Source organism: Arvicanthis niloticus, chromosome 1 (assembly GCF_011762505.2).
Source record: "Arvicanthis niloticus isolate mArvNil1 chromosome 1, mArvNil1.pat.X, whole genome shotgun sequence".
Classification (NCBI taxonomy): Eukaryota; Metazoa; Chordata; class Mammalia; order Rodentia; family Muridae; genus Arvicanthis; species Arvicanthis niloticus.
This window is the reverse complement of record NC_047658.1, coordinates 76,842,661-76,855,428: the sequence shown is the minus strand read 5'-3', so window position 1 is coordinate 76,855,428 and position 12,768 is coordinate 76,842,661. Positions and strand designations below refer to the sequence as shown.

Here is a 12,768-nt window from a genome sequence, read left to right as displayed (position 1 = left end):
GGGGAGGGGGCTGGGAACCATGCATACAGCATCAAAAACGAGCGGCAGTACTCACGGTCATTGCCATGGATGATCTGGAAGTTCTTCACAGAAGCCTGCGTGACGCGCCCGTGGAAATTAAGTACATAGGACTGTGTGTCATCATTCCAGACTGGTGTCTTGTTCTGCAGCTCAATGATGCTCTCCGTGTTCTTGTTCTGCCAGCGTGCTAACAGGGTCTCGTGTTCCTAGAGGGGTGTGGGGAGCCTCACTTGAGTCAGACCCAAGACCTGGCATCATAACCACCCCAAAAGGGATCTTTCCTAGGAATGAGGCTTCTTAGGGTTCCCCAGACTTACAGGGTTTCTCAACCCATACGCATACACCTTGATGGAATTCTTAGAAGCTCATACAGAGGTTGGAGCCTGGGGAAGCATTAGATAGAGACTCACATTGCGGGGGCGGATACAGACTCTCTCATGAACCATGTTCATGCCTGGGACGATCACACTCATCTTCCGAGGTCCCTTGAAGCCTAGGACATTTGTCTCCTGGGAAAACAAGAGAATTCAGCTCTGGCTACCTAGAAGTGTTGACCCATGGAGAGAGTGAGCCAGGGAAATAAAGATGAAGAAGAAAATGTCTGCAATATCTACATTTGGTGGTCCGACAGTCACCTGTAAACCTAGCACAGTCCACACCGCTCCCGTGTACAGCCCAGCCTGCTCCAGTCAGTGGCAGGTCAGTGTGAGTACAGAATGCCCTTCCTCAAGTACACTAGAGTCACACAAACGTCACTCTCTCACACCTCATTCCTAACCTAGCCACAGTTTCTGTCAGCTGTCATGTTACACCAGACAGTGCTAACGCAACTCCTTGTTTCTGCCCTGGGGTCTCCCCACCATCCCTTCTCAGCACAGCACCCTTGCTGTGTTAAAGGATATGTGTTCTTTCCCCACTGGGCCTGGTGTTCTACTGTCAGGGCCTTGCGTGATTTGGCCCCTACTCCTCAGTTTTCTTGCTATCTTAACTCTCTTCTGCAAGCACTCTGCCCTCCACAGACAAGTACACAGGTGATTTTCACTTCTGATTGTTTCTCAGGAGTTACCTGGGCAAGACCCTCTCAGCCATCACTCCTACAGGATCACACACACCTTCACATATACCTGTACCTCTACTTGAGTTGTAATTCTGAGCATTGATCAAGAGCATGCCTATTTCATTTACATCTGTTCTACGGCTTGTCCCTCACTAAAGATTTAAATGCCATAGGGTTTTACTGTTTCTATTTACTATGTCCTAAGTCCCTCTAACAGTACCACGCATTTAGATGGTCTCAGGCTGCTTCTCTAAATCTGACCAGCAGGTGGCACTATGGGATCATTCAAAATAAGTGAGGAGTCCTAATTGTCTCTAAGAACTGTTCCTGGGACACCTTCCTTTACTTTTAAAAATGAAGAAACTAGCTGTGCAACAGAGAATGCTCTCATTACTTCAATCTTGTTCTTGTTGGTATAGTGTTAGCAAGTGCTCCGACTCCAAGCTTCGGTTTCCAGACCAGAGGGAACAGAATCTCTGTTCTAAAACAATTCTGAAAGGCCTCAGATCCATGCAGTGCCTGGCAATGCAGCTGCAGCAGCAGCAGCAGCGAGATGTGGGTGAAGTACAGAAAGGAACCCAGGCCTCGACCTCCTCCCGTCCAGGAGTCTCCTGGGTTGGCCACAAGGATGGTTTCCAGAGCTCCCTAGGCAGTTAACCTGCTGTGGCCTGAACCCTGAAGACAGGTAAGGTCAAGACTGTCCCACACAGGGTCACTCTACAGAGGACAACCCTTTTAGACACAGACTTAATGACTCATCAAGGTAAATGGGCAGCCCCCAGTCAGGCACTTTGTTTGGTCTGGGCTCATGGCTGTCTAGGAACTGAGGACTCACATAGCACACTGCTGCCAGCTCCTGGCGCAAGGTTCCGCTTTCCAGCGTAGAAGATGATGCCTTCTGAGGACTGACGCCATTGTCATAAACAGTGAACTTGGTGCCCATCAGGTTGGACCTGAAGGAAAGACACACCCAACAGGCTTACATACCTCTTCCTATGGCACAGGATAGCCCCTCCTCTTACAAGGAGCCTACAGAGCATTCATGGGATGGGCCAGGGCAGACCTGGGGACACAGTGGAAGTATTCCACAAGCTGTCAACTCAACTCAAAGGGTTGACTTTCATATCAGAAGGAAAACCAGGGAGTCAGTGTTCATAGGTTTCTTGGAGGGGACAACGGCACTACGTTCTCTGGAAGTAAGCAGGGTAGTATCTAGGGGGCCTGAGAGCATCCTGCACCTCACAGACAATAGCTGTGTCTGCCCTGCCCAGGGTATGTTCAGCTTAAGCTACTCATGCCTTTACTTACTGTTCCTCTATGAGATCTCACTCAGGGCCTCCCCACCTCACCTCCTCAGGGCTTCTTTCTCTGCAGGCCTCTCCCTTGGCTCTGACCAGGGACGGGACCCGAAGCAACTCTTCCATTGTGTCCTCTATCATCAGTAACATCCTGGTTTGACCTCACACTGGCTCAACACCCTGGAGCAGCCTAGTCCTCTCTGACTCAAGGCTGGGCAGACTCCTTCAGAGATATCAGAAGACTTGCCAGTCCCCTCCCTCCCTCGCCTCCCATGGTGAACACTGGTACCGCAATTTCCCGATATAGCTATCGCCTCCCCGAGACAAGTCTGTTGGGTCCACAGAGATGAGGTAATTGGAAGTTTTACTCTTCTTTCTCTTTCTGCCTGCCAGGAGGAACACCTTAAAGAGTAAAGCAAAATAACATTAAAGATCCAGCCTCTGTCCCCTGCGCCCTGCCCCCATGCGAACACACAAGAACTGGCAAGTTCCTAAGTCCACACAAAACACTTACTTCCCTGGAGAACCAAGAGGTCAGTCTCAGAGCTGAGCTTCCCTCATATTCCAGCCTTTAAGCCTTCAAACTGAAAATACACGCCCAGAGGAACCTCACCTTCTTGCCATCCTCACGATCCAGGTGCAGAAAGTAGGTGGGGTACATGCCCCGGTCCATGCCCTTCTTGTCCCGAGTGATGCGGCATTTGATGGTGATCCCTTGTGGGGCCGGCCTCAGCGCAAACTCCTCTAGATCCTGGACCTCAATGTCCACTGCTGGCTCTGGGGCTGCTGGGCTTGGGGCTGAGGCTGCCTCCTATGGAAAAGGGGAGTCGAAACCTAAATCAAAGGGACTCTACGCTTGAGACTGGTGGCCTAGGACAAAAGTCTGCCTCCTGATCCAGTGAGTGGAAAGAGAGGATCAGGTCAGGATCCCTGGGATGTGGATGCAGCCATCCTGCTCCAGGGTTGACAGCTATCTATCTTCTAACTATCCCTTTCCTCAGCAGTTCCTGGAGGTGGAGTCAGAGATAAGGGCAGGCTCTCTCTCAGGAAGCCATCCTGCCCAAGGCCAGCTCTTCCCCACACTCCAGCTCCTTGACCTTGCTGAAGAGACAGGAAGTACAGCAGAGAAGCAGAAGGGCCCAGCTAGAGAAGCTTCACATAGACACCAAGCCCAAGGAAAAGCGGCACCTCATGATGTTGTCACATGCATGAACTGCTTCATGTCCTACTTTATTGACTTGACACAGCAGAGCCGGGGGGGGGGGGGGGGCGCGAAAGGAGTGCATGTCCAGATCAAATTGGCCTGTGGCCATGTTTATGATGGATGGTCTTTATGTGAGAGGGCACAGCCCACTGAGGGTGGCACCATCCTTAGGTGGGCGGGCTCCAGCTGTTTAAGAAGGCTAACAGAGCATGGGCCTGGAAGTGAGCCAGCAAGCAGTGTTCCTACATAGGTTCTGCTTGAGCTCCCTTGATGATGGTCTGTGACGTGACAGGGCGAGCCAAGGAACCCTTTCCTTTCCAAGATGCTTCTGGTCAGTGTTTATCACAACAGAAAGCAAACTACCACACTGCCCATAGGCAGAGCTAACCGCTGATGGCAACACCTCTAGGGGATGAAGGCTCCTCCTCACTCACCTTGATGGACTTTCTGCTAGTGGCAGAACTAGGGCGGGTGTTGCTGTTTAGCTGGGAGGAGCTAGAGCTGTTTTCATCCTCATCCTCTTCCTCATCGAAGCTCATGCTGCTGGAGATGCCTATGGTGAGCAGAGAACAGGGCAGGGATGAGCACGCGAACGTTTACAGTGAGAATACAGGAGATCCCATGTAGGTTCACATCCAGCCACTGACTCACCTACATGCAGACACACACAGCCATCTGCACACACCCTCACATCCAGACACATACAAGGACATGGGTTCTCTTTGGTGCACACACGAACTGGGGCTCGTCACGATTCTCCTAGGGATACACCCCACCATCCAATTTCAGCTCAGCCCCTACCTCACACCCCTTCTTCACTCACAGTTACTTCATCCCTATCTCCTGTGTATCAAAGCCTAAGCTAAGCTGGAGCTGCACAGGAAAGCTCCACTTCTGACTGAAGGCCACGGACGGCAGAGGCCACAGACTAGGACACGGTTCTCTGATCCCCTCCCCTCGCTCAGTTTGTAAGTAGGACCGACTCTGCTTTCCCCGGCTTGCCCTGAGCCTGTCTCAGCCGTCCTGCCTGACCTAGAATTCCACTCTGAGTGGCCTTAAAGTTCTTTTCCCATGAAGCAGTCTTTCAGTAGGTTCCTTATAATGGACGTGGATCTGCAAGACTACACCCAGGATTCCCTAGGGTTAGGGTTCATGACAGAGAAATCGGGCAGTGGGTTTCCAGGAAGACCTGCCCTGCTTCCCATCAGACAAATGGACAGCTTCTTTCAAAGGAAAAAGAAATCTATGTGTAAACCTGGCCCTCATGGGAGCTACAGACAGGCTAGGCTGCTGGCAGGCTACCCCAGTTCATCTTCTTTCTCTTGAGTTGGCCTTATCAGAGGCCCTGGCCCTAAATTTCTCATCTGATTCCAAGAATGCTCCTCCCCCAAATCCAGGAAAGGGCTGGACCAAACATAAGGAGGCTATGTTCCTGGAGAAAAGAACCTGGGACTGAGCTTTGGTCCCAGCTGGGCCCCCATGGGGCTCACCCTTCCTCTGCATCGTGGCACGGAGGTCCTGCCCGCTGGGCTGTGTGGCCCCACCGGCTGCTGTCTCCCCCGCATCCTTGTCGTGGTCTGACTGTCCCACAGTCAGGATCTGCACTGGGCCTTGAGCCTCAGACTTGTCTTCTGCCAGAGTTGCTGGCCCGCTGGTGCCTGCAGGCCAGATACTCCTGAGTTACATCCAGAGGGAGAAGAAAGCCTGGATTCTCAGGTGACCATGAAGGGGAAGGGATGGATGGCAGGACCCTCTGTAAAAACTAATGACTGCTGTCATTCTGTTAATAATAGGTAAATTGTAAAAGGACACGGGCTTCGTTTCTTCTGTTCTTTCCCCCCGGATAACTGGCAGGGGTTGGTTTGAAATACTCCACATCCTTAAGACAGACAGCAACTGTCTACAAAATCAACGGCCCAGTAGAAAGAACAACACAGAAAACAAGACCAATCCAAACCATAGTTGAAGGCAGCAGTCCTTCCTGGACACAGCCAATTACACATTACACATACTGGTGTTCTCTTTACACACTCACACGCGTGCAGTACACTCACATCATTAAAAATAGGGCCCTCCCTCAAAGACTGTGATCCACACATGGTCACCTTCCCGAGCACATGGTCTCCCATCCCATGTGCCCTGTCATCCTCTTACAGAGCCTGACTTCTTTCCAGTTCCTGCCCAAGGGAACACAGCTTTAGTAGCAGAAACAAGGCCTCGCCCATAGGTGGCAGCCTCTCCTCTTGGTTGAGCTTCACTTAGTATTATAGCCAGCCCCAAAGCCCAGGAATCCCAACACCCCACTGTCCAACTGTGACACAGTAGCCTAGAAACCAATGGCTATGAACAAGGACTGAAGAAAGAGCAGCCAGGAAACAGGACTTGGGGAAGTGGTCACCGTCACTGTCATTGATCTCTGGGATCTGTTAAACTGAGGAGCAGAGGGAAGCAACTGGTCTGTGGGTCTGAGAGTCCTGGGGACAGAGAAGGAAGTTGGGAGCCATCTACATGATAAAGTAGAGCTGGCAGCAACTGCTAGGAAGCAGGAAGCATCTGCCAAAGGGAGAGTCCCAGCTCAAGACGGATGGATGGAGGTCAGGCTGGGGCAGGCTGGGAGGAAATTGGTGGTTCTGAGCTATACTTAGCTATATTTTACTTCCTGGCAGTTTAGCGAGGGCGTCCACATCCACAAACTAGCCAAGGTACTCACAAACTAGACAAGGTGCCCACTGATGGGCACCCTGAGGTCACATTCAATGAGACTGCTCACACTATACAGCCTTGAAGTCAGGAGGATAAGCTCTGCCCCTCCCCACCCTCCGTAGTGAGGTCAGGCCTCTGAGAGGTGTGAGCAGAAATCAGACTAACCTTTATGCTTTCCCTTCTTCTCCTTCCTAGGGGCCCCACCCTGGCCCCCGGACGCAGCTGCTCCCTTGGTTTTCTTGCCTGAGGCCGGTGCTGGTGGGTGGGTGGCTCCCAGCTGTACACTGGCAATCGAGTCGGCCTCCTGAACTGCTCAGGAGAGAACCCAAGAAAGAAAAGAACGGGTGTTGGGTGAGATGAGAGCTCCCACTTGACCATGGTTCCCACCTCAGCCCTTGTATGGCTCTTCACCCACATCAACCTGGTCATCTCAACCAGACAACGGTCAAGGGTGGGCCCTCTGCTCACTACACTAGAGTTGACATCTAGGAACCAAAGCTCTGGGTTCTGCCAACTGCTCTGAGCCTGGGCACATACGGTGCGTGCGTGCGTGTGTGCGTGGTGAGGATGTGCCATGGAGGGTGGGAAGGACACGAAGCCTGCATATTCTGAGAGAGACTACAGCCAAGCCAGGCACTCCAGAAAGCCTGCTGGGGCCTTGGGTGCTGAGCTCATGGGATCCATCCTGAGGGAGGAGAGCCTCTGTTAAACACAGAGTTAGTATACCAACAGCAAAGTTTAGGAAAGGCACAGCTGGTGCCCTCCATGTTCTCCACACAGTAAGACCCCAGTCTGCTCAAAATCTATGAACGGTTTCTGAAAGCTCGTAAGACCAGCAGTCTCCCTCCTGGCAGGCTTCCCCATCTCCTTCCTCAACCTCACCACACTCTGCCACCCAGCATGCTTCCACCTGTGCCAGGCTGGCCTAATGCCCTGTATGAACCACATTCCTTTCATGTTACAGGGTCCTCGCCTACACTACTACTTTTCCATCTAACTGATTCTTACTTTGGATTTCCTGGGAGCTCCATGAGAACCAGGACCCTGCTCTCCTCACACTGCCTGTTTATAATTGTAACCACCTGCTGAGATTCTCTCCCACCTAGACCAGAAGCTCCATAGGAACGGAGACCACACCTGGATGCACTCAGCATCCACAGCCACAGGAGATTCATGGTTGTGTATCACAGATGAGCTTGACAACAGGTCAAACAACTCCAGGGAGTGTCAGTTCTGATGTCACGCCCTTATTCTGGGAGCCCCTGCATTAACACCAAGAGCCTGCAGAGGGCAGCAAAAACCATCTATTGCCTATCTCCTGCCTTCTCTCTCACAAGTCTTGTGGCACCCAGGCTTTTGCACCTGGGTAGATGAATTTCTACAGACTGGCCTCTGCTGAAAACTAAGTGTAAGTAAGTGTAAGGATAAGTAAAGGAGTCCTCGGCCAGAAACAGCGACCTACAGGTCAGAAGCTAGACATACTGAGTATGCAAGAGGTCAGAGAGGAAGAGGCAGGTGACCCAGGAGCTCCTAAGCAATGAAAGGCAGGAAGACGGGAAAAGAAATCCTCTCAGTAGAGAATGCTAGTGGGTGCAGGATCTCAGGGACATGCGTCAGATCAGAGACCTGGACCATGGAACTCCTGATCCATCACTGTAACCACCTGGCTCAGGAGGCGCAGTATGAATATAAACAGGACTCCAAGGCTAACGATGTCTCTCTGGCTGCCTCACTCAGCCTGAATCAGGTACAACGCTCAGCCTGGGCAAATCCTACAGGATAAGTCCCTCAGTCCCCCAGCCCCCTAGCATCCCGACCCCAGGATATGGTACCCCAAGCAGGGAATTCCCTAAGCTGGCTGTCTCTGGGACAGAGACAGAATATACCTTGGTAGCTGGTGCTGCCACTGCTGCTGAGGTAGGACTCCACCAGGGGGGCTTGCTCCTCTGACTGCCGGGCACGCCGACTCCGGGGCCTCCCATCTGCATTGGCCTGTACCATCAGGGGCTCTTGGCGCTTCTTCTTCTGCTTCTGCTCCAACAGGGCCCGCTACAGAGGCACAGGGTAGGCATACAGGTGGACTGGCCCACTACAGTGGCGCCAAAAGGAGCACCCTGATCACCTGGCTGGGTTCCAGGAGTTTATTAGGGTCTTGAGCCCTGTCTGGGTCAGGACTCATGTTACTGGCATCTTCTGACTAGCTGCCAGCCTGGCAGAAGAGGCAAGGACTGGGGTAGGGTTAATATAAATACAGACCACGTAAAGGAGAAGAGGGTTCATTCTCTACCTCATCAGACAGGGTCATCCAAGGAAGAGGGACTCACTGCTCCTCAACACCCCAGCTGAGATTCTGCCTTCCCATCAGCCCCAGCCTCACTTACCTGCCTGTCGAGCTTCTGCTGCCTCAGGTTGCTGCCCTCATCATCTAGGACACTGCAGAGGGAGAACAAAGTATTCAGGGCTGCCCAGGGAGGATCCAGGAGGTGGTCCAGAACCCAGCCCTGGCTTTCAAACTCTATCACAGTTCCCAGTGAATTCATGAGGTAAAGGGAGAAAAAAAATGGAGGCTGACATCTAGGAGCTAATTCAAGACAAGAAGGGAGGGGTGTCATTCAGTGGTAGAGCCCTTGTCTAGTGTGCAGAAGGCCCTGGTCTGATCCCCAGCACAAACAAAGCAAAGCCTTCAAGACTGGGTGTGGTGCATCACTCCTATAATCCCAGCCCTAGGGAGCACAGGAGCTCAAGGTCAGCCTGGGCTGTGTGAGACCCAGTCTTAAACAAAACAAAACAAAAGAGCCAAGCCATCTTTCTGCCCTGTTAGAAGCTTCTCCTCCTCCATTACTTCTTAACTAGCCTGGCCCTGGTTAAGAACAGGATGAAACCCCTTCAGTTCCCTTAGCAGGGCCAGGCCTACGTGACAACCAGAGGAGCCTAAGCAGGGCCGTCAGTCACTACTAGCCCATCCCAAGAAGGTTGACCTTCATGCTAGGACTTGTTTCTGACAGTTCACACTGTCATCTCATCTGATTCTTCCACCTTTCCATCCTTTTTGGAAAAAGCTGGGTCCTCTGGGGCAAACCATCTTCCTATCCTAAATTCCTGGCTCCCAGGCAAAATTGGGGGATGTACTGACACAGCCCTTGCTCCCCTAAAGAGGACATAGCACCCTCATTTGTAGAGGCTAAAATGCCAACCAGTTTCCCCAGGACAAGGCCAGGGCTAGGTAGGAATAACTGTAGGGCAGAGGCAATGCACAGCCCAGAAGATGACTATTGGCCCTTGCCTGGCCACTGGCACAGCAGAGGTTGGACCGAGGGCATCAGATCTTTGAGTCCCACCAGTCCTACGTCAGGCAGCCTCTTTTGACACATGCTGCCCCTGCCTCTTAAAGAACACAGACTATGTAACAGTTTAAAGCCCAAATCCTATGAAATGCCAACTCAGGATGTTGCCAGGGATGGTGGTGAAACCTGAGGTTCAGACTTCCAGAAGCCCCAGGCTGCTTCTCATAGTTATATGCTGAAGACTAGCTGAACCAGACCCAGCAGGCGGGGACAAACTCAAGTCGGCACAAGTGTATAGGGTTTGGGGGTGGGTGTAAGGAAGTGTAAGAATAGCTTCCATGTATGTGCACAAGAGCGTGCAGATACTTGTGTTAAGAAGTAGGCTTGCTTGTATAAAGATGAGTATGGTATATATGTGGATGGCTTGAATATGCTTGATGTGTGTAGTGGTTTGAATATCCTTGGCCCAGAAAGTGGCACTGTTAGGAGGTGTGATCTTGTTGGAGTAGGTGTGGGCTTGTTGGAGGAAGTGTGTCACTGTGGAGGTGGGCTTTGAGACCCTCTTCCGAGCTGTCTGAAGATAGTCTTCTCCTCATTGCCTTCTGAACAAGATGTAGAACTCTAAGTTACTCCAGCGCCATGCCTGCCAGGATGCTAGCATGTTTCCTGCCTTGATAATACTGGACTGAACCTCTGAATCTGTAAGCCAGCCACAGTTAAATGCTGTCCTTTTTTTTTTTTTTTTTTTTTTTTTTTTTTTTTTTTTTTTTTGGTTTTTTGGTTTTTCGAGACAGGGTTTCTCTGTATAGCCTTGGGGCTGTCCTGGAACTCACTCTGTAGACCAGGCTGGCCTTGAACTCAGAAATCCACCTGCCTCTGCCTCCCAAGTGCTGGGATTAAAGGTGTGTGCCACCACTGCCCAGCAATGCTGTCCTTTATAAGAGTTGCCTTGGTCATGGTGTTTCTTCACAGAAATGGAAACCCTAACTAAAACAGATGGCAAAAGACAAGATCAAAATCGCTCCAAAAATGAGGTGAAGCCCTGCTTGCCTTCTGACAGCTTAAATTACTTAAATTACTTGCAGAGCTAGTCACCCACTGCCACTTGCCTTCCTGATCACCCAGGACTTCTATGCACCATTTTACCTGATGGTTCTCCCAAATACATGACACCTGGGTAGAAGGCCTTCTCTTAGCACCCCTGGATTGATCTGTGAGGAGCCCCAATTGTGATGTAGGACTACATGCAAAATGGCCTCATTTACCAAACCCTCAGCTGCTAGAAGACAGGAGAGAAGAGCTCAAAGACAAGCCTCTAAGCCCCAGTCTTTCCCAGACAGCCTGCCTTCCCAAGAGCACAGCTGCATCCGGGGCTCACAGATGCATTGCCTGGACCCAAGGCCTCAACAAGCTGCCTAAAACTTTGCTGTGCCTGAACTGATGGACATCCTGCCATGGAAGGCACACTGACCCTGTGTGGCACCTCTAGAGACCTAAAAGTATCTTAGGTCTCTAGAAAGAGCAGAGGCGTCAGGAAATCAAGATACCAACAGCCTCAAGAGACCTGGGAGAGCACAGTTGCCACCACTCTACTACTTACATCAGTGACACAAGGACAGAGCACTCTCGGCAACTGATACCCAAGCCTCACTGACCACCAAGGTCCCCAGCGGCACACGCTTGCTGCTTCTAGAAAGTGGGTGAAAAGTACTCGCTCTATCCAGTGATTCCTGTTGGCAGGAGCTGAAGGGTCTGAAATCCAGAGATGTTCTGGTTGGGCCTGGTAGCCTCTGATCCTTGCATCTGTATGCTGGTAACCTGGCATCAGAAGTCCCTGTGTGATCTCCACAGGTCAGCGTTCCGCTCTGTCAATGGGAGAGGATATTTACCTCTTACTAGTATCTCACAGGCTACAGTCTTTCCAAGCGCAGTGCTGGGGACAGAGGCAACCACCTGGTATCACTCCAGGTACTGGTCTCGGCTAAGCATAACAAAGAATATGCCTTCCTCGGTGCCACTGAAAATTTCTAGAGACTTCTAGATACACACCAGCAAAGCCATCTCCTGGAAGAGAGGCTCCTAGGGCAGCTTGGTAACAAAAGATGTTTCTGGAAGTGGTGGCCTCGCTGCCTGGTGCCACACTGGGAGGTGCTGCCCTGTCACAGGAACTGTCACACAGCCCTGGAGTTTCCATACAGTTGTGTCTGGGGTCAGAGGCTGTTTTCCATGAGCACAGTCCTTCCTCTCCCACTATCTCCACATTTCCTGGTTGGAAAAAGGGACACTGAGCCACACGGTTTAGTACCATTGGTTAGCAGATACTAAGATACAAGTAGTAATAAACCAGCCTGCCTCCATCTTGGGCTGACAAACCATTAAAGACAAACTAGGTTCATTCCTGTTTATGATGAAATCTGTTTCTCAAGGATTGGGCTATGCCCCCTACCCCTGCCTGTAACTTTAACTACAAATGCCCTTGTTTCAAGGGCTTGTTATAACCACCTCATCACTACCACCTTGCAACCAACCATGCCTTTGTCACAGAAGGCTGTTCCAACACCTGCTTATGCTTATGTTTTGCTTCTGATTCCTCACTTCCTTGCCTACCAACATTCCCCATTTGGCAACTCCCTACTCCTTAGCTATAAAAACCTTATTTTCTCTACATCCAGTGCGGGTCTCTTGAACCCTGCCTTAGGGAGAGACAGCCCATGCACATGAATAAAGCTTGCTTTAACTAATTTGGCCATGATTTGGGTTGGTGTTCTTTTGCCTCACATCTGTAAGCAGGAACTTAACTGTGGCTTTCAGAGAAAGGTGAGCACGGGGGAACAGTGTCTGAGAGAGTCTAGAAGTCACAGCTATACGGAAGGGCCCAGAGAGCCACCCACCACTTCACTCAGTGTCAGGTATGTTCACGAGGAATGGTACACTGCAGGGGTGTGAGTGAGGAGTGGTTCCATCTAGGTCCAGTAAGGAGCTTAGAGGAGGTCCTATAATAACCCATCCACATAACACAGAGAAAGCCAGGTTTCTAGGAGAGCTGTGAGGATACTGGGAAGATCACAATCACAGAGCAGTGACAAGCTTGTACTGGAAGGGTATTCTAGTAAGGACAAAGCATCTGGGCAGAGACACGCTCCCTGGTGAATAACAAAAGAATCCCCAGCACAGCAGCTTGTACTGAGGAACAGTGACAAT

General features: G+C 51.1%; 1 protein-coding gene across 6 annotated transcripts in view; it reads right to left on the bottom strand.

Annotated features, from left to right (window-relative positions):
- The window catches only part of Tub (TUB bipartite transcription factor), an 84,903-nt gene that overhangs the window by 4,678 nt on the left and 67,457 nt on the right, over positions 1-12,768 (bottom strand). For 4 of the 6 annotated variants that reach the window (XM_076940542.1, XM_034514418.2, XM_076940543.1 and 1 more), the window contains 10 exons: positions 8,665-8,716; positions 8,170-8,332; positions 6,449-6,592; positions 5,071-5,238; positions 4,015-4,133; positions 2,990-3,187; positions 2,666-2,778; positions 1,914-2,031; positions 432-530; positions 56-227 (listed from right to left, as the gene is read on the bottom strand). In XM_076940542.1, coding sequence (XP_076796657.1) covers positions 56-227; positions 432-530; positions 1,914-2,031; positions 2,666-2,778; positions 2,990-3,187; positions 4,015-4,133; positions 5,071-5,238; positions 6,449-6,592; positions 8,170-8,332; positions 8,665-8,716 — 1,346 coding nt within the window. The remainder of the gene's footprint in view (positions 1-55; positions 228-431; positions 531-1,913; positions 2,032-2,665; positions 2,779-2,989; positions 3,188-4,014; positions 4,134-5,070; positions 5,239-6,448; positions 6,593-8,169; positions 8,333-8,664; positions 8,717-12,768) is intronic. The other 2 variants (XM_076940546.1, XM_076940557.1) reach the window with 1 other exon arrangement.